Source organism: Artibeus jamaicensis, unplaced genomic scaffold (genome assembly GCF_021234435.1).
Source record: "Artibeus jamaicensis isolate MK-2021 breed Jamaican fruit bat unplaced genomic scaffold, CSHL_Jam_final contig_415, whole genome shotgun sequence".
Lineage (NCBI taxonomy): Eukaryota > Metazoa > Chordata > Mammalia > Chiroptera > Phyllostomidae > Artibeus > Artibeus jamaicensis.
The window spans coordinates 38,074,278-38,096,939 of record NW_026521823.1 but is presented as its reverse complement, the minus strand read 5'-3'; the positions used below and the strand labels follow the sequence as shown (position 1 = coordinate 38,096,939).

At 45.1% G+C, this 22,662-nt stretch overlaps 1 protein-coding gene across 4 annotated transcripts in view; it reads right to left on the bottom strand.

Moving 5' to 3' along the window:
- LRCH1 (leucine rich repeats and calponin homology domain containing 1) overlaps positions 1-22,662 on the bottom strand; it is a 149,691-nt gene that overhangs the window by 11,024 nt on the left and 116,005 nt on the right. For 3 of the 4 annotated variants that reach the window (XM_037129501.2, XM_037129510.2, XM_053665466.1), the window contains exons 12-18: positions 22,109-22,198; positions 21,974-22,010; positions 21,123-21,176; positions 20,327-20,399; positions 10,368-10,477; positions 8,570-8,707; positions 5,646-5,723 (exon numbers count right to left, since the gene is read on the bottom strand). In XM_037129501.2, coding sequence (XP_036985396.2) covers positions 5,646-5,723; positions 8,570-8,707; positions 10,368-10,477; positions 20,327-20,399; positions 21,123-21,176; positions 21,974-22,010; positions 22,109-22,198 — 580 coding nt within the window. Of the gene's footprint in view, positions 1-5,645; positions 5,724-8,569; positions 8,708-10,367; positions 10,478-17,683; positions 17,780-19,890; positions 19,900-20,326; positions 20,400-21,122; positions 21,177-21,973; positions 22,011-22,108; positions 22,199-22,662 lie in introns of all 4 variants that reach the window. The other variant, XM_037129495.2, reaches the window with a different exon arrangement.

Sequence of the window (22,662 nt, the reverse complement as noted above, 5' to 3'; positions counted from 1 at the left end):
GCTCAACTGGAGTCAGATTCTTGGGCAAAAGAAAGAATAGTTCCTGAAGAAATTGGAAGCCCACTGAGGGTAGAGGCAACTTCAAGGTCGGGTTGAAGCTTGCGCCAGGGGTCACAGACAATTGCGAAGTCTGACCCCTGGCACAACACTACAAGGGGCGGCAGGATGATGCCGTGACGTGGGACCTGGTGGCTGTTCTCCTGCAGCCAAGTAGCCGGTGGTGGTGGAGGGAAGCAGTTATGGGGCTGCAGATTGTGACTGAGCTTCCAGGGGTGTGAGAGCTCAGAGACCTTGGGGCCCGTGATTCTCAAACTATGTTTAGCATGACGATGCTGCTTCTTCCCCTAAAGGAAAACCTGGATGGAAATGCAACATATGCTGCAGGCAAAAGAGAACAGCTCTGGCTGTAGCCAGGGACTGGGAGTGATCTGCCGACTGGCACGGGGCTGTGCCTCGCCTCCTGGGCAGGCCGTGCAAAGAGAGTCAAAGGCTCCGCCAGGGAATGCAGTTTAAATCCCTGCTTCTGTCCAATGCCTGCACCGTGCAGACAGGGAGCTCCAACGCAGGAGCCTGTGTGTGCGGGAGAGGGCGGGCTCTGCACGGGCACAGACACCAGTTCAAACACCAGCTCTGCTGCTTCCAGTTCCGAGTGCAGCTCAGGAAACGGCCTGGGCTTCCTCACAGTATGGTAATAACATATTTACTCAAACCCCCAACAGTGGTATGCATGATTTTATTAACCGATGTCACCCCAGTAAATTTAAAAGACAAAAAGCAAAATAAAAAAGCGGTAAGAAATTTACACTTAAAAAGAATCCTCAACAGTATTTGAGATGATGCCCTACAAATTCTCAGTCAACGCTTAACTGCTCCAAGTGAGCTAGTTCTCAGTCAACGCTTAACTGCTCCGAGTTAGCTAGTTCCCAGTCAACAGTCAAGTGTGCTCCAAGTTCACCAGTGCATGGCACAGGCACGGCCACTGAACCCCCAACCTTGCGCTCCCCTCCCCCTGCTCACAGATGGGAACTCTGCACTCGTTCTTCAAGTTAGGCTCATCCCATCTGCGTCCTTTTACAGGAGGGACTGGCCCCCAACAATACGAAAACCCCAAACCCAAGGAATAAGCAGCGGGAAGGGGAGTGACCGGCTGCAATTACTCTCTGCAGAAACCGTGACTCCTGTACTGAAAAAGAAACCCTGTGGGTGAGGTCTCTGCTCCACTTTCAACGAGCTTTCCCTGGCATCCTCACCAAGCCTCTGCCTCACTCCGGATCCTTCGCAGTGGACGGAAACAGGCCTGTGGCCACTCTCACAGAACTTCCCCAGAACCCATCTCCCAGCTTCCGTCTGCAGCGTCCACTGCTCCAACCCCACGATCCCTGCCCCTGGGCTGAGACTCAAGGGTATCCTGAGACCCAAGGATCCCTGGTGAGACTTATCCCAGTGTCACGAAGAGCAGAGGTCTGGAGTTCCGTTACCTCTCTGCGCACCCAAACCTGCAAACAACCGGACGCCTGCACCGTGCGACTCGGACGGCAGCTGTGCTTACCGGTCAGCCCTGCCAGAGCTGCTCTGCTGCAGCTCACAGCAACGGGTGTTAGGGAGCCTGGCCACCCCTGAGGGAGGCTCCTGGGGACACGTCCGTGGGACCCCTAGAGAAAATGCAGTAAGCCACAACCACAACAGAACAGCCCGCTGCATTACTTTGTATGTGATAATGTCACTGAATCTGCTCCCTAACCACGTTCCACCCACGTCAACACACGCTGCCCACCCGGACCGGGGCTTGCGGTCTCAGGCTGTCCTGCTGTTCCCAAGGGCAACGATGTTCGGCTCCGAGCACACCTGTCACCTCCCAGTCTCTACAGGATGACGTGTTGTTGTCCATTAGATATTTAGTTAAAAAAGACAGAACTCAAGGTCTCTGTGATGTATAAGTTATAAATAGACAGGAAAGCAGGAGAAGCCCGAAAATTAGGAAGAATTAACTGCTTGTTGCTGGGAAGGCAACGAATATTTCGTTACCCAAATTTTAAGTCTCATGCTAATAAGAAAAGTGTAATGTTACGGGTCTTCTGCTTTTAGATAAGTCTTTTTCTTTTTAAATTAAAGTGATGGGTGACACTGGTTAACAAAATCACACAGGTTTCCAGTGAACGATGCTCTGGTGCCTTATCTACACAGTGCATTGTGTGCCCGAATTCAGGTCCTTCTTCCACCGCCACACATTGAACCCCACTTACCCTTCACCCCCGCCCCGCACCCTCTTCCCTCCAGGCACCGCCACACGGTTCTCTGCAGCTGTGAGTTTGTTTTTCTTGTTTGTTCATTTTTTGCTTTCAGTTTTATAACCCACCTCTGAGTGAAATCGTATGGTTCTTAACTCTTTCTGTCTGATTTATTTTGCTTAGCAAGAGATTCTCAAGTTCCATCCGTGTTGTCACAGCTGGCAGCACTCCATCTGTCCTCCTGGCTGAGTGGTGCACCATTGCATATATACCCCACATCTTCCCTACCCAGTCCTCTAACAAAGGACACTTCGGTGGCCTCCATGTCTGGGCCCCCGTGAATAAAGCTTTGCAAATAAACGTTTTCCAGTGTTTCGGGTAGCTATCCAGAAGAGGGGTTGCTGGGTTATACGGTAACTTTGTTCTTAATTTTTTGAGGCGCCTCCACACTGTCTTCCACAGTGGGCTGGACCAGTTTACATTCCCACCAGCAGGGAATGAGGGTTCCCTTCACCCCACAACCTCTCCAACACCTGTTATCAACTGTCCAGTTGTTAACAGCCCTTCGGACAGGTGTGAGGTGGTATCTCATTGTAGTTGATTTGCATTTCCCTGATTTTCATGTATCTGTTGGCCAACTGTCTGTCTTCCTCAGAGAAGTGTCTGTTCAGGTTCTCTGCCCGTTTTTTTAATTGGGTCGTTTGTTTGGTGTTTACGTGTATTTCTTATATTAACCCCTTGTCGGAGCTGTTGTTTGCAAATATCTTCTTCCCTTCGGGTGGTTGACTTTTTTGTTTTGTTGGCTCTTTCTTTTCTTTTCTTTTTCTTTGCTGTGCAGAAGCTTTTCAGTTTGATCGAGTCCCATTCATTTTGCCTTTACTTCCCTTGCTTTTGAGGTCAAATCCCTAAAATCCTCTCTGAGACCAAGGTCCGTAAGCTTAGTACCCATGTTTTCTTCTATGTAATTTATTGTTTCAGGTCTTATGCTTACGTCTTTGATCACCTTAATTGTTGTACGTGGAGACAAACAGTAGTGTAGCTGCATCCTTTTGCATGCAGCTTTCCAATTTTCCCAGCATCATTTACTGAAGAGGCTTTTTGTACCATTGTATGGTCTCCACTCCTTTGTCGAAAATTACTTGCCCATATACACGTGGGTTTATTTCTAGGATCTCAGTTCCGTTCCACTGGTATCAGTCTTTTTAAATGTCTGACTGCAGGCAGAGAATTTCTTCAGTTAGACTGGCGCTATACCTACATTTTTAGCGTAAACGACTGATTGTAGCATGCCGCATGTATGCACTCAAAACGCCAACCCTCTTAACTAGAGAAAGAAATGCATCTATCTAAGAGGGAAGGTGTCCTTCCCCCTCCCCCAACCCCATACCATACTCCTAGTGAAAACGTTTCTGCAGTTCCAGTAACTCATCCCTCCTCCATTCTGTGAGAGGGGAAAGCAGGAGGACCCGCCCACTGCCTCCCAATCCGCAATGCCTAGTTTTCCACTAGAATATTCCTTCCTTCTTTTAACGTGTCTTGCTAAAGAAGTTTCACTGCTAACTAAAACTAACCACCAGACCTTTTTTCTCCCAGCGATGAATCTAATGTGACTTTGGTCACCAGTAAAATGCACTTGGACTACGCATCAGGATTAATATACAAGCACATGAACACACATGCACACACACGTACACGAGGAAAACTGAAAAATCACCTCAAATCCTAAAAGCAATTTCGAAAACAGCCTCAGTGGGTTACTGGCACAAAGTCCTTCACTCCTCGTAATTCTTCTCAGGAATTATGGGATGCCTACCAGTGCAAGAGGCACCCTTTGAAAATTGTAATAAGTGTTTCTCTGCATTTTTGTAATCTCCATCTGCCCACCTTGGAAGGAAATCAAAATGACCAGTCTTTGCTCACAATAAATGATGGCGTGCAGTTCCATTTCAGTTTGGATGACCACAAGGGGCTCGGTAGTAACTCAGGAGCGCTTTCTGGCACAGACGTGAGTAATTCACCACCTCACTCGGCGTGACAGTTTTCATTCATACACGGGAAATCTTATTAGCCCATGACAGAATGAAATTACTTTAAACGCCATGTGTATAAGAATGTCACAAGTATCTGAAGCCAAGAATGTAAAAGCAATATTAAAACGTACACATACCATACAGATACACAGATTAACATTGTTGAAAGACATCTGAATTGACCACAAAGACATTTAGTCCATATACAATGATTATACTCTTTAAAAAAATAATTTGTAAGCTTCTTTTTATTGCTGTAACATCTCTGAATTAACGATGTTTTAATAATTATTTTCCTCAAATAGATAAGAAGCTCATCATGAACCTACCACCAAACTGAAAATTAGGGAGATAAGGAAGGAAGAAGGAAAGGAAGGAAGAAAGTGGGGAAGAAGCGGGGGGAGGGAAGGCCAGAGGCAGGGAGACAGGCAGACAAGCCTTTCCCAACTACAGTAACTCACTCCCATCATGGAGTACAATGTAATTTCCTCCCATACTCAAAAACAGTATCTCATGAGAGTCTGCAGATACCTGAGTCCTAGAACATTAGAAAAGATAGAAGAAATTTCAAGAAATAGAATTTGTCCATTTGTCCAAAATCCCTGTGTTTATCACAGGGATTAAAAACTTCTCAAAGCACCCCCACATCTGAGGGCACTGGTTCATGCCTCCCTAAGAAACTGCCTTATGTCACTAGTAGCAAAGGCTGGGGCTTCACTTGCCAGAAAGAGGAGGGGCAAACTAGACTTGGGCGGGGCTTGTGGGGACCCGCCCAACCAGGCCACAGCAGCCTGAAGGGGGAAATGTAAACGCAAACAGTTAACAAACCATAAAGCAACACACACACACATTATTATTATTAACGGTAATGATTAATAATAATAAAATTCATGTTTTTAATGCTGATCAGTTTGATCCTCGTACCCAAAATGCAAGTATAGGAAATGAAAACCAACAAATTAGGAGTCAACTGCAGCTGTGCTCCGCTTAAGAGCTTTAATGAGGAAAACCATCAGCTCTAAAACTACCCTCGGGGCCTGATCGGCAGGCTCGCTGAGGCTGTGGCAACTTTAGCTCTTGGAGGAGATAATGGAGCTCAGTAAATGTTCTGTTTTTTCAAGTCTGGAATTATACACTCACTCCAAAGTCTTAAAGAAATTATATATATTCCCCTTTTTCCTGACCATACTGCTTTAAGACTTTTTTTTATTTCATTGCAATAGAGCCATTTAAGCTAAAATTTTATGACTTATTTAATATTACTCCTTTAGGAAGACTGAGGTGAAAAAGGATGTACAAAGTTGTATTATCTGTTCAGTGGGTTCAAACGCATATTAAATAAAATCTTTACTGAAACATGGTTATTTTTGAAGAAGTTTGGCGTTACCTCTGGCACTCCCAATTTTCGGCATGCTTCCAAAAAGTTCTCCACATTTCTTCTGCATTTGGCCATGCTAAGCTTTGGCTGTAATGCAAATAATGCAGAAATAATTACTAAAAAAATAATTTTAGTAACACATTAAAGTTTAAACTCTCTAAATGGACAATACACGTTTACTGAAGAAAAATATAGAAGCACAAAGAAACTTCTTTATCCAGAAATGTCCACCTAGAGATAAGAGTTACTATTATTCTGGGTTGTATTCTTCCGGACGTTGAATACATATGATGTTTGTGTCTTCTCCGTAAAACCCCAAAGATGCTCAACCCCATTCCAAATACTGAGGTCAGCCCAGCAAAGTCAACGAGAGTGTGTTTCAAGCTCCATGAAGACCATCTCCCTCCTTCGGAAAGTGAGGAAGGGCCCCACTAAGGCCGCTGCCTACTTTCCGTTAGAAGAGCACTTGCTGCAAACACAGAAGTTCAAAGAACGGGCAGTTACACACGTCACACCAACCGGGAGGCCCGTGGTTAGTCACCAAACTGTCCACGACTGAGGAAACCCGCTTTAAGGCACCTCTGGCACACTGACAGTGACAGCGACTCTACTGGGCACTGCGTCCCCCAGCCTGGCACGGAAGATGGACAGCACCGGTCTTGTGAATGAGAAGTGAGCAAGCTTAATGCTGGCGGTCACCCGGGTACAAAGGCGCCCCCCCCAAGTCCGCTCTGACCAAGCGGTCACCATGCCTCAGGGTTTTCACCTGGTGCTAAGACACACCTGTGACACCGAGAGACACCGAGCTCATGGTTGCTCAGTTCTGGTCTAGTTTGAGATGTTAACAAGTTCAACCTCCTCCCTCCAGGCAGTGGGAGGAGGAGGTTGTTACAAGGAGGAAGAATAATGTAAGTGCCAAGGAGACCAGGGAGCAGAGGCAGCAGCCACCAGGCCACCAGGGCCTGGGCTGGTCAAAGAGGCATCAAGGTGCTGGCCGAAGAATTTCCAGCAAGTGCACATTTAGTGACAGCCTGCATTTCTAAAATACGCTACATGTAAAATGCGTTATTACATTGTTACACTAAACATGAATATTTTGGAAGAATTTCAGTGACATGGGAAAATACTTAGGTTTTAATAACACATTTCACAAACTACTAATTAATACATATGAGATGTTCTCGATTGAAAACCAACTTAAATACAGGCAGAATGGTAATGGCATAGTAGCTGAAATGCTAACAGTGATTGTCTTGGGGAAGTGGGATAAGGAATGATTTTTTTTCTTCTGATTTCTCTATTTTCTGGGATTTTTTTTTTTTTTGCCCAGTAAGGCAATATTTCTCATTATATTTTCATAGAAAAATTTACTTAAAGAAAAAAGGTGAAAACCAAAGGACTTCGAAGAAAATGTAGCATTTTTCCTGAAGAATTAATAAAATATACAAATGTATATGGATACATGATTCATGGCATCCTCTTACCCCTTATAAAACAATGGTGTGTTTAAATTGGAAGCGGAGGACTCATAGTTCCTTCCATACAATTTGGGGGAAATTCTAGCGTGGGATCTCAGCACACAACTCAGACCACCTTACAGTAGTCTGGGTCTCATCCTTGAAACACACCAGGAAGCTGCACAGGGTGATGGGGGGGGGGGCAGTTACCAGGAAAAAACCCCACAGCAGAGGATGAAATGCCCTGCTGACCAGTGGAAGGCAGCTGGGGTGGACTCGAAAGAGAAGACAAGCCGATCTTTCTCCCTTTATGTTTCCTGAAGCAAAAGCAGCCAAACTCTCCAAAGGAAAAATGTGTTTTATAGCGTAAAAGGGAAACTGGCCGTTGAAATGGGATCATCAGATCAGAGGGAAGGAAAGAAATTAGGACAAACAGGCCAGGTGAGGGTGCCCTGGAGGCGGGGGAGGGGCAGACAGGCCCAGGGCGGGCCAAACGCATTTCCCATCCCTTCCTGTCAGGAATGTGGTGCTTTGAGACCCAGCTCTGAACGTGAAAATCTGCTCAGCAAGCCCTGTGGATAAGAACAGCTGGAGTTCCTGTGCCCATCCTCCGTGTTACCTTATCTCACCCTCACAAGAACAGAACCACACTAGGGAAAGCAAATCAGGGTGAGAGTGGTGAAATAACTCCCGAAGACACACACTAGACTAGAAATTCTTGTCTTTGTTTGTCTGAACCCTGCATGGGCGTCAAAGACAAGTTCATCCCTGACTCCCCCGCCCGCAGCTGCCTGACCATACATGCCACTTAGCAGCCCTCTTCCAGATGGTGACAAGCTCAGAGACATAGAGGGGGAGGAGCCACAGGCCAGCTCAATGTCCCCTACAGAGGGGACAGGATGTTTAGGGCATTAAGGGGTCCCACTCACCTTCACATTCCCCGTGGCCCCCCTGGACCTCCAACGCACCTCTGAGCGCCATAAATGATCCAGGAATTGTTGGCTAATCAACCTCTGGCTTGACAGGTTACTAATGATTTTTTACACGGAACCCGTGTTTTCAGAGCTTTCCAATGAAATCCCAAATAATTAACAAAGGAAAGAGATCCAGTTCGGAAGAGAAACCACCAACCAAAAAAAAGAAACCTTTCCCACAGCCTGCTCACTGTGTGAGTAACCCTTTGTGACAAATGGATCTTCATGTCGCTGAAGTCTTACAGTCGGCGCCCCAACCAGGGATCTCTTAGTGGGGTCTGCCTTGTGTTTGAAATAAATTCCTTTATGTCATTTACATATTTAAACAGTCTCCCTTTTCACAGTGAAAACATTGCTTCCCTCGGGCCCTTTCCTTTCTGCTCTCCTAGTGGTTGGGGACCCAGCAGGGGGGATCTTGGGGTCCCACTGGCCACTTCAGCCAGCCGCCCCATCCCCAAAGAGTTGCTTTCACGGGAACATTAGTTTACGTGGTGTCACTTACCACTGCTGGTGAGGGCACGTGGATGCTGGCGACAGATCGCGGGCGGATGTGATTGACCAGGTGGCAGAGGACGACGCCGTCCAGGAGCGCGGCCCCCAGGTCCTCGTGCAGGCTGACCTTGAGTCTCATCTCGATGCTCTGTGGGAGGGTCAGAAGGATGCTGCTTTGGGCAACAGGCCCGCACACCGTTCTGCCCGGGGTCAGCAGGCAGTACCGGCTGGGCTTGTGTGAGCGCGCTACGTGCCGTGTGCTACATGCCGTGCGCTCCGTGACGTGTACACACAACAATGGCACCACCTGGCGACTGGAATCCCAGAACGCGTCCCCACTGCGCAGCCGCACGAGACTGCCTACCAGAGGCTGGCGATTCGAAAGCAGCTGAAATGGGGCAGGAAGGCTGGCAGAAGCCAAAATGTTGGCAGTGGCGGGCTCTGAGCAGCGGGATAAAAAATGACTTATGTTCCTACCGCCTTCCTCTATTTTCTCTTTTCCTCTGATCAGGATTATTTCCTGGTTTATGTTCAATTAGAAATGTATTTTAAAAAAGGAAAAAGGTGACAACCAAAGGGTTTCTTAAAGAATGTAGCATTTGCCCCAAAGAATTAACAAAATCCACAAATGTGAACAGGTACATGACTCACAATGTCCTCTTACACCTTATACGTTAATTGTGCATTCAAATTGGAGGCCAAAAGGTCAGAGGTTTTCTTATGTAACTTGGGAGGAATGGTGAAAGGAGAGTTTGGTACAGGGCTTCAACATCATGAGAGGGGTCAGTATCCCATCTGTAAAAGATACTGGAAGTTTTGCACTGGATCACAGGGCAAAATTCACTGCCCAACCCAAGGCAGCAAGAGGCCGATTTAAAAGTGAGGACAAACTTCTTTCCCCTCCCTGCGTTTTTATGCAAAAAAGTGGTCCAACATTCGCCACAATCCCTGTCGTGACAGAGCTTAAAATCCTCAATGTCACCCAGCACAAGACTTCATTCTTGGTGGGAACTCAGATAATTTGGTAAATGACTGATTAAAAAGTTCCTGCCAGTCTGGCATAAGTATAAACATCTTTAAATTAATGGAATACTATTATTAAGTAAATGAATAATGGTGCATTATTGTAAGTGTGCCTGAATTAAAACAATGCTAGCCATACGTGTATGTGTGTGTGTGTGTGTGTGTGTGTGTGTGTGTATATATATATATATGCATTAAGTAGTTCTACTTACATTATCTCATGTATTACTCGAAAAACCACACTAAGGGACATTGGAACTGTTTGGTTTTTTTTTTAACACTTGAACAAACTGACCCTCAGGAATGTGAAGTGACCTGTCCGATATCAAACAGCCAGAAGGTGACCTGGCTGGATTTGAAACCAGGTGTGTTTGCCAGGCTTCAAAGCCTAGTTTTGAAAAATAGAGGTGACCCTTGGACAACACAGCTTTGAATAGCATAGACCCACTTGTAAGTGGGTTTTTTCCTGGTAAATACATACAGTTCTGTAAATGTATTTTCTTTAGTTCACTTTGTAGTGAGAACACAGCACATGATACACCTTACAGACTAAATGTGTGTTAATCAACTGTTGGTGTTAGTGACAACGCTTCTTTCTGGACAACAGGCTGCAAGTAGCTACGTTTTTGGAGCGTCAAAAGCTACACCCGGATTTTCGACAGCCGTGGGCCTGTGGGCAAGCAAAGAGTTCAGGGAGGGCGGACGGTCCCCTACGCCTGGTGCTGCTCAGGAGCCGACCCCACAGGATGCTGCTTCGGTCCTGGGACAGAACATTTCTTGGGTACCTCACGGAGTTGCTCCACCAGTTCCTTTTCTTCTCTCATTTGCTCCATCTTCCTCCGGATTGTAAACTGTGGGTCTACAGACTCCAAATTTCTCTGAGGTCTCAGAAACACTGTAACAGAAAGGGGAGGGGCCTTCATGGAGTGCCCAGTTTAGGCTCCATAACACTATTCAGATTCAAATGAAGCCAAGGGTCTCTTCCTTCATCCCAGATCACCCACTGAGGGGCTCACAGAAATGAAGGGAAGCACGACCTGGCATGAAAACGCCACTCAAATATTCTAAAGAAGCCTGCATGTTGTAATTATACCGGGTTGGGCGGACTAACACAAGCTGTCTTTTTGGCGACAATAAACTGACCCCAGGATGAGTTCGGGTCATCCTTGCAATCATCCCAGGCCACCTCTTGGAAAGAGGTCCCTCCTCTCTCCTTTTTGCAATATATTCATTCTGGGTTCTCGTTTACGCCCGAGGTTTCACAGTCTATTCATTAAACTCAGAGTATCTGTTCCACACAAGATCTCTCTGGAACGCTCTGCCTATCTAACGCAAGCACAGGTTAATAATGTCTGTTGGCTGAAAGTTTTCGGAAGCGTGGGCTAAGAACTAAGTGTGGATCCACGGGGTTACAAGGTTGCGTGTGGAGTGGGAAAATTCTGCCTTCTGCCACGTCGCTGGCAGCATAGCCAGAACGTCAGCGCTTCAGAGAGGACCAGAGACCCCTTTTAGAGAACTTGGCAAGATGAGAGGCATTTAAGAGATGGTCCCTGGCTTCAGGTCCTTAAAATTACAACCTCCAAGAATAGCAGCTAACCGTCTCACTCCCTCCAAAAGGACTTACGCCTCTGTCTGCAGGAAGGAGGGGAGCTCTGAACCTCAGAAGGACGTCTTTTAAAGACCAGTAAAGAGAGTTAAAAAAAAATCTACACAGAGCAGAGTGACTATAACAACTGTTTCTGATCAGTTTTTATCATGACACAAAGCCCACAGGCAGATTTAAACTTGAATTTCTTCCTCCCTTGAGTCTTTTTATCCTGTTAAGACCGAAAGCTTTCCTCCCACACGGAAGGGGGCAAAGTGCTGGTAAGAGCCTCCTGTGGTTTGTGTGTGTGTGTATGTATGTGTGTGTGTGTGTGTGTGTGTGTGTGTGTAGGGAGGGAGGGAGGCAAGCCCTTCCGAAAATTTTGGGCAGAGAACTCCAATTTTAAACATCCAGATGAGGCAAAAGGCTGCACGGATTGGCATGATGCGATCCTAGAAATCGCATCCACCGCGATGGAAATAATGTAGAATGAGAAGGGTATGGACCTTTCTTCTACTTTAACAAACATTTCCTATGGGCCATTCTAAGAGCTATTTCGACTGATTAGTATTTTTAGGTTAAATATGGCTTACAAACATACTTCAAATTAAAAAAAACCTTGTGACCGCTCCGTAAAATCAATTGTCCGCGCTCACCAGCAGATGTGCCATTTTAACCTCAGTCTGCACCTCTGCACCAAACTGCTGTGGTAAACGCCCTGCACTAAATGTCTCGTGCTGCTACTTTCTTTAGATATCAGCTCCAGGCCATCTGAATCAGCATCCCACGCTCCACGGAAGACTGAACACAGCTTTAGACACCCTGGATTTAGAGTCAGTGGAGGAGGGGAGTGATCTAAAGTGCGTGGTTCCTTCTGCCTTGGAGAGCAGTCAGCCTGGGGCTGGGCCTCTGCTTCCAGCCACCCAGGAAAGTCACAGGGAAAAAGATCCACATGGTGTCACCAAAGGGCTGTCAACCAAGGCCTACGGAAACCAAACCCCGCAGAACATGAAACCAGTTGTTTGGAAAGCAAAGACAAGACCTACAAAGGAAGAAGGGCAGAGTGACCCTGCAGGGAGATGTGAGAAGCTCACAGAGCAAAGGGAAATGAAGGAAAATCTGATGAAATGGGAAATCTACAAGAAACTGTATGTGTACTAAAGTTGCCTGGACACCATATGGAACCCAACAAAAAAACGCCCATTTAGGCACATCGACCAGAAGGAATAATGTATATTCAAATGTAAGATCTAGAAATACACCCTACAAAGAAAAGAAGTCAACCCAATTTACCTAAAAAGTCAAGAAATATAGACAGAACTCAGTAATACAAAAACTAGCCAGCAAGGGGCGCTCCAATGCTATTTAAACAAATTAATGTTTTCTTTGGAGGATTTATTTTCCTTTGCCTTTTTTTCTGGGGGCAATCTTATCTAATATTGCATGTTTAATATTTTCAATATGTTTTTATTGGCAGACTTCATTCTGAACACAAAACGATCAGGAAGTTACATTAACCAGGAGCTTTTGTTTGAACACACACAATTCAAGGACCTACGCCTCGTTAGAGCCCGGTGTGAAACGGAGCCTCTGGATTTTAATTTCCTGGTGTCGCTTCTCATCATAAATTGCTGCGCCTTAAAAAAAGACAAAATGCATGCCTGGGTACTTGCTTTAATCATGTTAATTAATTACAAAGTGTTAAAACACACTTGAACTGTGGGTTTTTAAATGAACATTTCAACTGTACATGAAAATCATTGGAAGCCAAGGCTATACAGCTACCAGTCTTTGCAATGGACTGATTACTGTGGAAGTGACAAGTCTTCAGGCTAAACCTGCAGAGCACATGCTTATTCTGCTGAGTTTTGTTACGGACCATCTGAATTGGGGCCACCAGGGCAGCTCCGGTTATTTACCTGCAGCTTCTCCCTCTCAGTCGCAGTTAAGTACTCAATGCAGTGATGGACATGAGACAAAGATTCAGGAAAGTGCTCTGCGGGAGAATTACTCTGGTTTTCCTTAATCTCCTACCACTAAGTTTCATTAAAAAGTTCCCTTACTGAATTCAGGGGAGTAAAGTTTCAACTGGAGGCTACAAGAGCATATGAAGGGCCACACCATCGGTATCTGTTTTTCAAATCAAAAGCCACCCTAGCGGTTTGAGTGTAAACAAGAGGAGAAAAGAGGGGCAAGAGAACAGACAGAGTGAGTGTGTATACGAGTGTGTGTGTACACATACACATCTAAGGGGTAGGATGGGACAAGGAGGTGGGTAGGTGATTTAAGATGCAGAAAAAAGATGAGTTCTGCTGAACTGTTCAAAGACCAGCTGTCAAGTAACATCCAAAGAATGAGAAGATACTCTGCTCTTACAGGTCATTTGTTCCGCAAAAGCAACACATTTCCAAGCGAAGCCCTGCAGGGAGTGTGACTGTGCTCAGGCAGGGTACTGCCTCATCCTGGCAGGCACAGGACAGATCTCCGTGGTTTTTCCGCTGCCCCTGCCTCCTCCCGACCTCGTCCCAGACCCGGGAGTGGGCGGCCTCCTAGAAACGCACCGAACCTGTCTCCCCCTCCTGGGACTCACGCTCTCTCACTGCCTGGGTCTGTTTCTCTCCATTAGGACTCACTCCGGTGAGAGCCTGTGTCTGCTCCCAATTTGCACCTCTACCTCGCCCCACAAAGCAGGTTGTTGGCTGGATAAATGCAACAAGTGTTTCAAAAACTCCCTCTCTGCCGAGATTATCCTACTCTGATGATGTCATCTGAATGTTTCCTCTTGCGGAAAACCTCCTAAAACTTAAGTTTCTAGGTCTGAACAAATTCGACTCTGAAATGCATGATCCATAAAAGCAGAGATCTCTCTGTGTTTTCCAGAGTTGTATCCATGGTAACAAGCATCATGCCTAACATGCAGTAACACTCAATAGATATGTAAGAATGTGAACAAGAAACCATTTCTCTAATGGTTGTAAGCCTGTCTTTTAGTTAAGCCCAAAAAAGTACACTACTGTAAAAATTGCCTGGAATAATCATTATTACACAAAATGTACCCTTCATATAGCAATTATTGGTCTGTATCATTGGTCTGTATCATTAACCTTTATTACTTAAATTTAACTCGAGAGATTTCTTCTTTGTGGACACATGAGGTTTAGAAACTCAGCTCTCAGTCTTTTCTTGGAAGTTAAGAACCTGCGCCGGGTATGATGTTTAAGATAAATTCAAGGGCAGAAATATAGTGGCTTTGAAAAAAATATCCTAAGCTGTAGATCCAAGCTAATGTTAGTTAGAAATCTAACTAGTGCATTCATTCATTCCCTTCCGGTGCCTCAGAATGAATGAGGTAGAGCCTCTGACCTCAAAATGCTCACGTTTACTCTCCACGGTTTTGGGTGATTTCCTCAGCCCAGTATCGTTCTCTGACATGGACATCACATAAAGATCAGTGACAAAATAATCAGCATGCAGACTCCCTGTGAGGCTGAGTGAGCCAGCACTCTGAGTGTGGGGCACCGGCAGCCGCAGCTTTAAAATGCCCAGGTGACTCTGATATGCACCTAAGGCTAAGAACCCCCAAAACGCCTCGCACAGGCCCAGTTTCCTCATTTGGGGAGTAAGTGCAAGATTGTGGTCAAAGTCAAAGAGGACATCTGTACCTTGGCCCAAGATGGATATGTGTGTTCACTCATTCTCTAGCGATCATTAAAGATCTAGTTAAAATCCGTACAAACCAGCGCCCACCAACTCATTCACTGCAAATGAAAAAGGGCAAATGATTTCAAGGAAGATGGGATGGGTTTAAACTTCCAAGTCAAGGGACGAGAGAAAGGAAGACCAAGAGGACGCAGGAAAGAATGGAAGTGAAGTATTCAAGTTACAACAGCAGGAAGGGAAGCGTCCGGGTCTCCGAGGTGGACAGACCTACGGACGGACATGACTTCCACACCCCTGGTGTCTATCTATCTCGGGAGGCAGAACTTTGGAGACAGAGGGAATTCAAGCTCCCAGGGACCTTCTAGCCTGTTTGTCATTTTAATTTTTCTCTTTCTTTCTTTCTTTCTTTCTTTCTTTCTTTCTTTCTTTCTTTCTTTCTTTTTGGACAATTTGCTTTAGGGAGAAGGGGGGATTTCAAATGAGATATTTTTGGAGTGAAATGTTGGAAAGCGATAGCTATTGCTTTAAATAGAGTCCAAATGTTACTTAAATCTTGAAATTTAAATAAAAGGGGAATTTTAACGCAAAGCAAGGCAGTTGCTAATTCTACCCAAAATAATAACCAAACAAAATATGGGTTGAGTTGGAAACAGGATGCCGTTGCTGTATTTGCAAAGAAAGGCTGAGAGAACCGCCAATAGTAGGTCATGCAGAAAAAATGAGGAAACAAAACCGATGCGATACTCGGCTTTGAAATGCCCAGAGAGGCCACTGAACAGGATCTCCCACTGACCAGGAACCCGTGAGAACAACGTGAAAAGGAGGCTGTTTTCTTATTGCAACATCACGGGTGGACCCACATGATGAAGGCAGCTTCCCTGATTCTAAAAACGTCATGGACAATACATTCATATTGGAAGGCAAAGTCTGTCACAGAGAGAACAGAGACGCTGAAAGGCAGGTCTGGGAACCTGGACAAGTACTTTGTGAAGATTTTGGCACAGAAAATTCCCTGCTGCCTGGGGCATACTGCAGACACACTGTGCGCAGGAATTGGTGGCAGCCATCAGACATGTGACATGGCTGACCAAGCCACGTAAATGTGGGAAGCAGGCCCTTTGTAATTACTGGTGTACAGCATCATAGCCACATGTGAGTTCCTGAAATTCTCATTCACGCCGAGTAAGCAGGGTTACGTATTTTCAGAAAGAGTTCCACAATCATTGTTTCTATGAGTTCTTAGGATTGTTAATGAACAGAAGAGGCAGCCTGCCTTCCTAACAGGCAGAGTCCTCAGTGAGCAGCTGGACGAGGAAGGCGGATGTGGTGGGCAGTGCGGAGCCCTGGGCGGGCTCACCTCCACCTCTGCCCAGCAACGTGGCTGGACAGGCCACCTCGCCTCTCAGGGTTTAGTGGCTCAGCACAAGGAGAGATGATACAAGGGTGGTCTGCCGTCACAGAGAAGACGTCGTCTAGACCTTCTCCAGCTTAAAAAAAGCAAAAACTACCAAAAAAGTCCTTCAGTTTCACACATCACTCCTAAGGAAATACCAAATCACACGTAGATCTTTCATTCTAGACTTCAGTTCTTTTAAACAACATCAGACTCACAAATAACCATGTTTTCTGAAAAACAAAAATGTCCCTCCTTCCTCCTTTTTTACTTTCAAGTAAAGAAACAGTTTATCAAGAAAGTCTTCACTGAACTGTCCCTCACTTCCAGAATTTAAAACAGAATCATATGTGCAGGGACTTTCATGTTATTACTGTTGTTTACTCATTTTCAGTTAAAAATTTAGAAAAATATAAAATAATAAAATCTGTTACAACTGACCTGCCAGGATATATACACAGCCTTCCACAAAAGAAAACTGGAAACGCAGTTGTGGTTGAATTTTGACCAGAAACCACAGCAAATGTTTTAAATATATATTTTCTATGTATTATATATAACACACTTAAATTTAGAAAAGGTATTATGGGGGAACAGATCTTCCAACTATGGGGGAATTTATCTTCTGCTGGCATTGCAGTGATTCCTCACATCTCACTTCTCTTCCCTGTACACTGCTAACTTACACCGCAACAGAGTCTCAACTACATGTGGTGTGTGACTCTAAATAATCATGTTTATTTTATTTTCATCTCTTGAGCTATTTAAAATATTTAATGATATGAAAAGGTACCAACATTAATCCCCACTAGGTGTCCTCAATTTTCATTTGTCCACTTCATTTGATTCTCAGGCCAAGTTACTATTTTTGGCTATTATACAGATGAACTTACACTCAAAAAGGTAGAAGGCATCGAAAGGCAGAATCCGTAAATAGTTCGCAAACCCACACGGAAAAAGGAGAAGGCAAGTGATTTCATTTTTAGAAATTTCTCAGTGTTAACATTATTTTCAGCATGCCACCCTCGGGTCAGCCACGGCACGCACATCTGAATTACCTGAAACATCTCCCGCGTGGTAAACATATGTAAGACCAAACTCCCAAAGCATGTAGTTCTGATGCAGGAGCAAGCAGGAATAAGCCAAATGCGTAAACCCCAGATTTTTGTGAACAAGCAAATAAGCCCAAAAAAAACCCAAGCCGAGAAACCAGAGAGGTAGATAGGACATGACTGTCAAGGTCTCTCCAAGTTCAGAATACTAAAGATAATTAAAGGCAGCCTGACATCTGCTTGTGGAGAACGCATGCGCTTTTCGGGACACCCCCTCCCCAATCTGCTCATTGTCTCTCCCGGGCATGCGCAGAGACACGGCTCTATCTTAAGCCGCGCGGAAATGAACCCTCCAGTACATTCACCGGCTTATTCATAAGCACGTTGAAGAAAAGGTACAAAGCCACCTACCATTGTCACTGTCCCCTGCAGATGGAACGCTGTAGCTAGAGCGGTCCCATGTCTGTGCCTGCGTGAGTTTGTTGAAGGAGATAGGGAGAGTGAGGCCTAGGCCGGCGGGAGGGCAGGAGAGCCGGTTGCGCGTGCGCGGCCCAAGGACCCCGACAAACCAAAGGGCGGCGGCATTTCCCAGATGGCACCGGGGTTGTATGGAAATGAGGCGGGTTTCACAGGGTGGGGTTTAATTTCAAATGAACAACAATAGGAATGAAAGATGGCGCGTGGAATAAAGAGAATGATAGAAACTGAGGGTTAGTACTTATCGGTCATATACTTTGCATGCAGTTAATATCGTTAATCTTAGCAGTGCCCCAAACCCACAGTGCATCACGGTAGCAGAAAGGAATACCCATAGATTACAGATAAAAAGCCAAAGACCTACCAGATAGCTTTTTCAAAGACCTTCTAAATAACCATCTTAGCAAATACAATTCACACAAACCATGTGGTTATAGAGTCCAAGCTTAATCTGTATAGCTACGTCCACTATTTAACAATAAAACTACTACAGAGCTGGTGTTTACTGTTGTATTTTTCCCAAGGCCATGTAAAATTTCTCTCTGAAGACTCTAAACCTACTGGCAGGCATTATCGACAGGTGAATGTAGCCAACTCTTTCCCCAGCACCTGACGTACACGCCTCTCAGTGCTGGCTTCAGTATCAGTCAGTATAGCCCTGGCAGGTGAAGCTCAGCTGGGCCTGCACACCAAAGGGGTGCTTGAGTGGATTCCCAGTCAGAGCACATGCCTGGGTTGCAGGCCAGGTCCCCAGTAGGGGGCGCATGAGAGGCAACCACACATTGATGTTTCTTTTCCTCCCTTCCCCCTCTCTAAAAATAAATAAATAAAATCTTAAAAAAAAAATCTGTTAGTATAAAAGTGACTTTGGGCAGTAGGAGACTCTCTTTAACAACAAACCTAACCGACCGATAAATGCGTGTCGACTTCAGACACTTCTGAGTTGATTATGTAATGGTAGCATCGGTTTTTGCACTATATTTCCACATGGTGCTTACATGTTTAGGAAATATGTATATGAACCATAAATGGGAAATATCACTCAATTATAAGGCAGGGGCAGAAAATAAATGGATCTGGTTCTAGGAACCAGTTGTTGGGTGTGGGCGGTTGGTTGTCTTTCTCTGGAGGAAAACACAGGAATGAAAACCATGTTTTCTTTCAAGTTAACTCTAAGCTTACTTTAAGAATCCAAATTCTTATTCTAACTTGCTGATTTGAACAGTCTGTTTTTATTTATAACACTGAAGTCACACGAATCCATGTACTGAACTTCGGAAGAAAAATTCATTGGTTTTGAAAAGTTCCAAAGCTACTCCATCAAAGTGGATTTCTACCTTTTTAAATCATATCATCTCCAATTAAGATTACTGTATACATGATTTTCTATAAAATGTGAAAAATGCCTACTGTAGTACAAGTACTTTTAAATTATTAAATAATATTTCTTGAATTGCCAGTATGTAATGCTAGTTTTATAAAGTTCCAAAAAGTACCTGATGTTCTGGAGGTAAGTCAGCATCACGTACAGCAGCCCACCTCTACAGAGCTTTCAACAACTAGACCAACCTCCACCTGAGTGAGTCAGCGTTAGGAAAGCGTTGGATGCTTGGAGAGGAAGCTGTCTTTATTTTCTGCTCTTTGAAATAAATACCCCATTTATTTTTCACCACTACAAAGGATCCGAAATCGTTTGCTTCTACAGGACAAGCACCATGTCGACAGGCTGAGGGCTGACTCCACATGAGGAACAAAAAGTCACTGAGATGATCTTACAACTAAATTGCAAAGAAGCACATGCAAAAGGGTATTATTTTTTAAAGAGCGATTCCACTTTTGAGCTGATCTATCAGAAACGACTTATTTTACAGTTGTGTAAAACTGCGTGTGAGGACTGGAGGAGAGTCCGCCACCTCCTGTGAGGTCCTCGGTGTGCAGCGGTGACTCTGGATGGGCTCTCCCTGAACGCACCAAGGACAGAGGCCCTTGTGACCTCCATCCCTCCCTGCGCACGCCCCAGATCTGGTTGCTCAGTTCCAAAAACAAGCACGCCAGCCGTTTGAACTTATTTCACAATAAAGCAAACACCTCCCTGTAAACACCTCCTAACAGCCCTTGCCACCCCCAAGCGCTTTCTCCACTAGCTTTGTCTGTCAGCAGGGAAGCCATGGCACCTGGCTGTAGGTACCCACCCATCAGTCAACCTGCTGGAAAAACAAATTCCTTCAGGAAAGAATTATCTTTGTGGTTTTTTTCCTATGGGTATCCCTTTCCAAAATATACACATCTAACTTCTATTGTTACCAAAAAGCTTTACTGAATACCCCAAGAATATCTGAGTTCTTCACTAGATTTTGCTTAAAAGTACCCAAGTCCTTTTTAGCAAATATATCAATTAAATCACTGAAAACAAGGCTCCATAGCCTGGCCTACCCACACTGCAGCCTGCTGCCGGCTCTGCCACCAGCCGGCAAACTCACAGGCAGCGTGGATGAGGCTGTGACCACGTACAAGGCTAAGGAGAAACCCTGCCCCAGAGCCCTTTCCAAGCTTAAGATCACGGAGGATTCAACTCACCTGATCTTGGCTTCAGGCCAAATGGGGCTTCACTGTGGGCGGCGGGAGAGACTGGGGCAAAGGTATCTCTCATCTGTGATGTTAAAAGGGAAGGACATTTTGTTACAAAAAGAACAAAATGGAAGCAGAACTATACATGCTTCTCTCCCCTCAAGGATTTTAACAAAACCACTGTCTCTGGCCTGTGCTGCTGGGTGATGAAGTCCTAACTAAACCATGTGATCACCAGTGCACCTTCAGAGGGCAAACGCTTTATGTGGCATCATCAACAGGCTGCTGTTTGCAAGGAGACCCCTTCTACTTCTTATTTGCTCGTCATAACAGTATATTTTAGGGTCGAGTGATACTGGCAATGCTGCTCTAGAACAGATGTGTGCGTGTGTGTGTGCACACACACACATCCACCTCCCAGAAGGCTGAAGCAGCTCTCACAGCCCATTGAGATGAGGCCCTGGGTCACAAGGAGCAGACTTCTCATCTACAGGGAAACCACATACGGGCCACTTAGCGGTCATGACGCATGCTCTGTGCTGTGGGGTGGAATTCTTTCCCCCTCGTTTCCTATGAAGATGTTTCCGTATTTGGCTTTCAAAATGTATCTTCTAAGATTAATCCTCATGGATGGAGAGGGCCAGGCAAGGCTCCGATCACTAATGACCAGTCCCTCCCTGTAGAGAGTCCGCAGTACCATCGACTCAGAACCCAGGGCGGTCTTAGACTATCGATTTCGGTAAAAGACATTCCAATGCGGGCGGCACAGAGTATCTTTGCTTTTGTTAACCTTCCAGAAACATACCTCGTTTGGAGAGTAGTCGCTCCCATTACTCTGGGATGCCAGATCATCTTGCACCTTCAAGGAGAAAAAAGTGCATGGAATGATTCATTAGACCACACAGTTCGTGAAGTGGGAACTCGTCTTTCTTGCCTCCCTCACACCCCTGGTCCACAGGCACACGCTGAACACACACTGAATTAGTGATTTAGTGTGTTAAGTAGCCAAGGAGGTTATGCTTACATTTTCTAAAGACATGCAGCTGTGGTCACAGAAAAGTACATCTAAAGTATCGCATAAACTAAGCGAAGGGCTTTCTCAGAGCAGGGGTCAGCCCGAACCACCTGTGAAGGTCGCCCCCAAAGGCTCCACCCCCCATTCAACAACAGGTTTTCAGTAACAGTTCCAGGCAGGAATCCCGAACACACAGAATCCCATCGGGAGCCTTCAGTGTCAAGTACATGTACCTGGAACCCAGGCTGCCTGGGAAAACCTGATGCTGTCCACTTGACATCAGTTTGCTTAGACAACGGATGGTTACTTTACCCAGATCAACCTTCTTTACGTGGTAATCAGAGACCCCATGAAATGCACCTTTATGGTGATGGTTAATATTAACATCTTCATCTGTACTACACCAAATTAGTATAAACTTAACGTATGCTTTCCTATGCCTATTGTGAAGCAGTGCCATTGAAAGAAGACCCCCAACTTCGACACATCTGCACAATCCTTAGCACTGGCTGATCCATGGCTTTTTCTCTTCCTCCTCCTCCTCCTCCTCCCCCTCCTGACTTCCTTTGGCCAGCAGAGCCCGCTAACACCCCCTCCCCCCTTTAAAATCGCCCACAGAGAACTGTCTGGGGCAGCCTTACCTCACAGCCCGGAGAGGCCTCCAGCTGCAGCTCACCGCTGCGGGAGTGAGGAGGAAAAAGAGAAAGTGGGATTCAAAGCACACTTATTTCAGCGTAAAAAAGAGAAAACACTCAGTTTTTAAAAGGGCAACATACTTGAGTGCAGGATCTTGCAATTCTAAGGCTCCCACTGATTCGTTGGGGTAAAAGTTCACACCGCTTCTGTCCGTGGGCTCTGAGCTCAATCTAAAGAAGAAGGGGGGAGATGTCAGCCAGTTCGTTAGATGTCTAACAGATGCCACTGCTTTCTGGGTTATGTTTAACCTAGAAGTGTAATGTATTAAATTTAAAGAAGTTATGTTTACCATCAGGATTAAGTAATAAAGGTTGATTGTAGGAGTTTCAGATTACATGGTATTTTCCCATCCTGTGCCAAATTTAATATAATTTTCTGACTGCTGTTGGTCATAATATTCATAGGTAGCGTACAATAAATTTCATTCTAGCAATTGCTTAACTTACAGAAGCAAGTAAAGTCAAGGATACTGCATTATGGTATATGTACCAGGAATACTTTGTTTTAAAAGGAAGACATTTCTGATAGACTCTTAATACCCTCATTCAAAAAAAAAAAAAAAAGAATTCATAATAGTCTTAGTTTCTGAGTTTCTGCAATTTTAAAACCAGGGATTTCTGCAAGTTGTATAAAG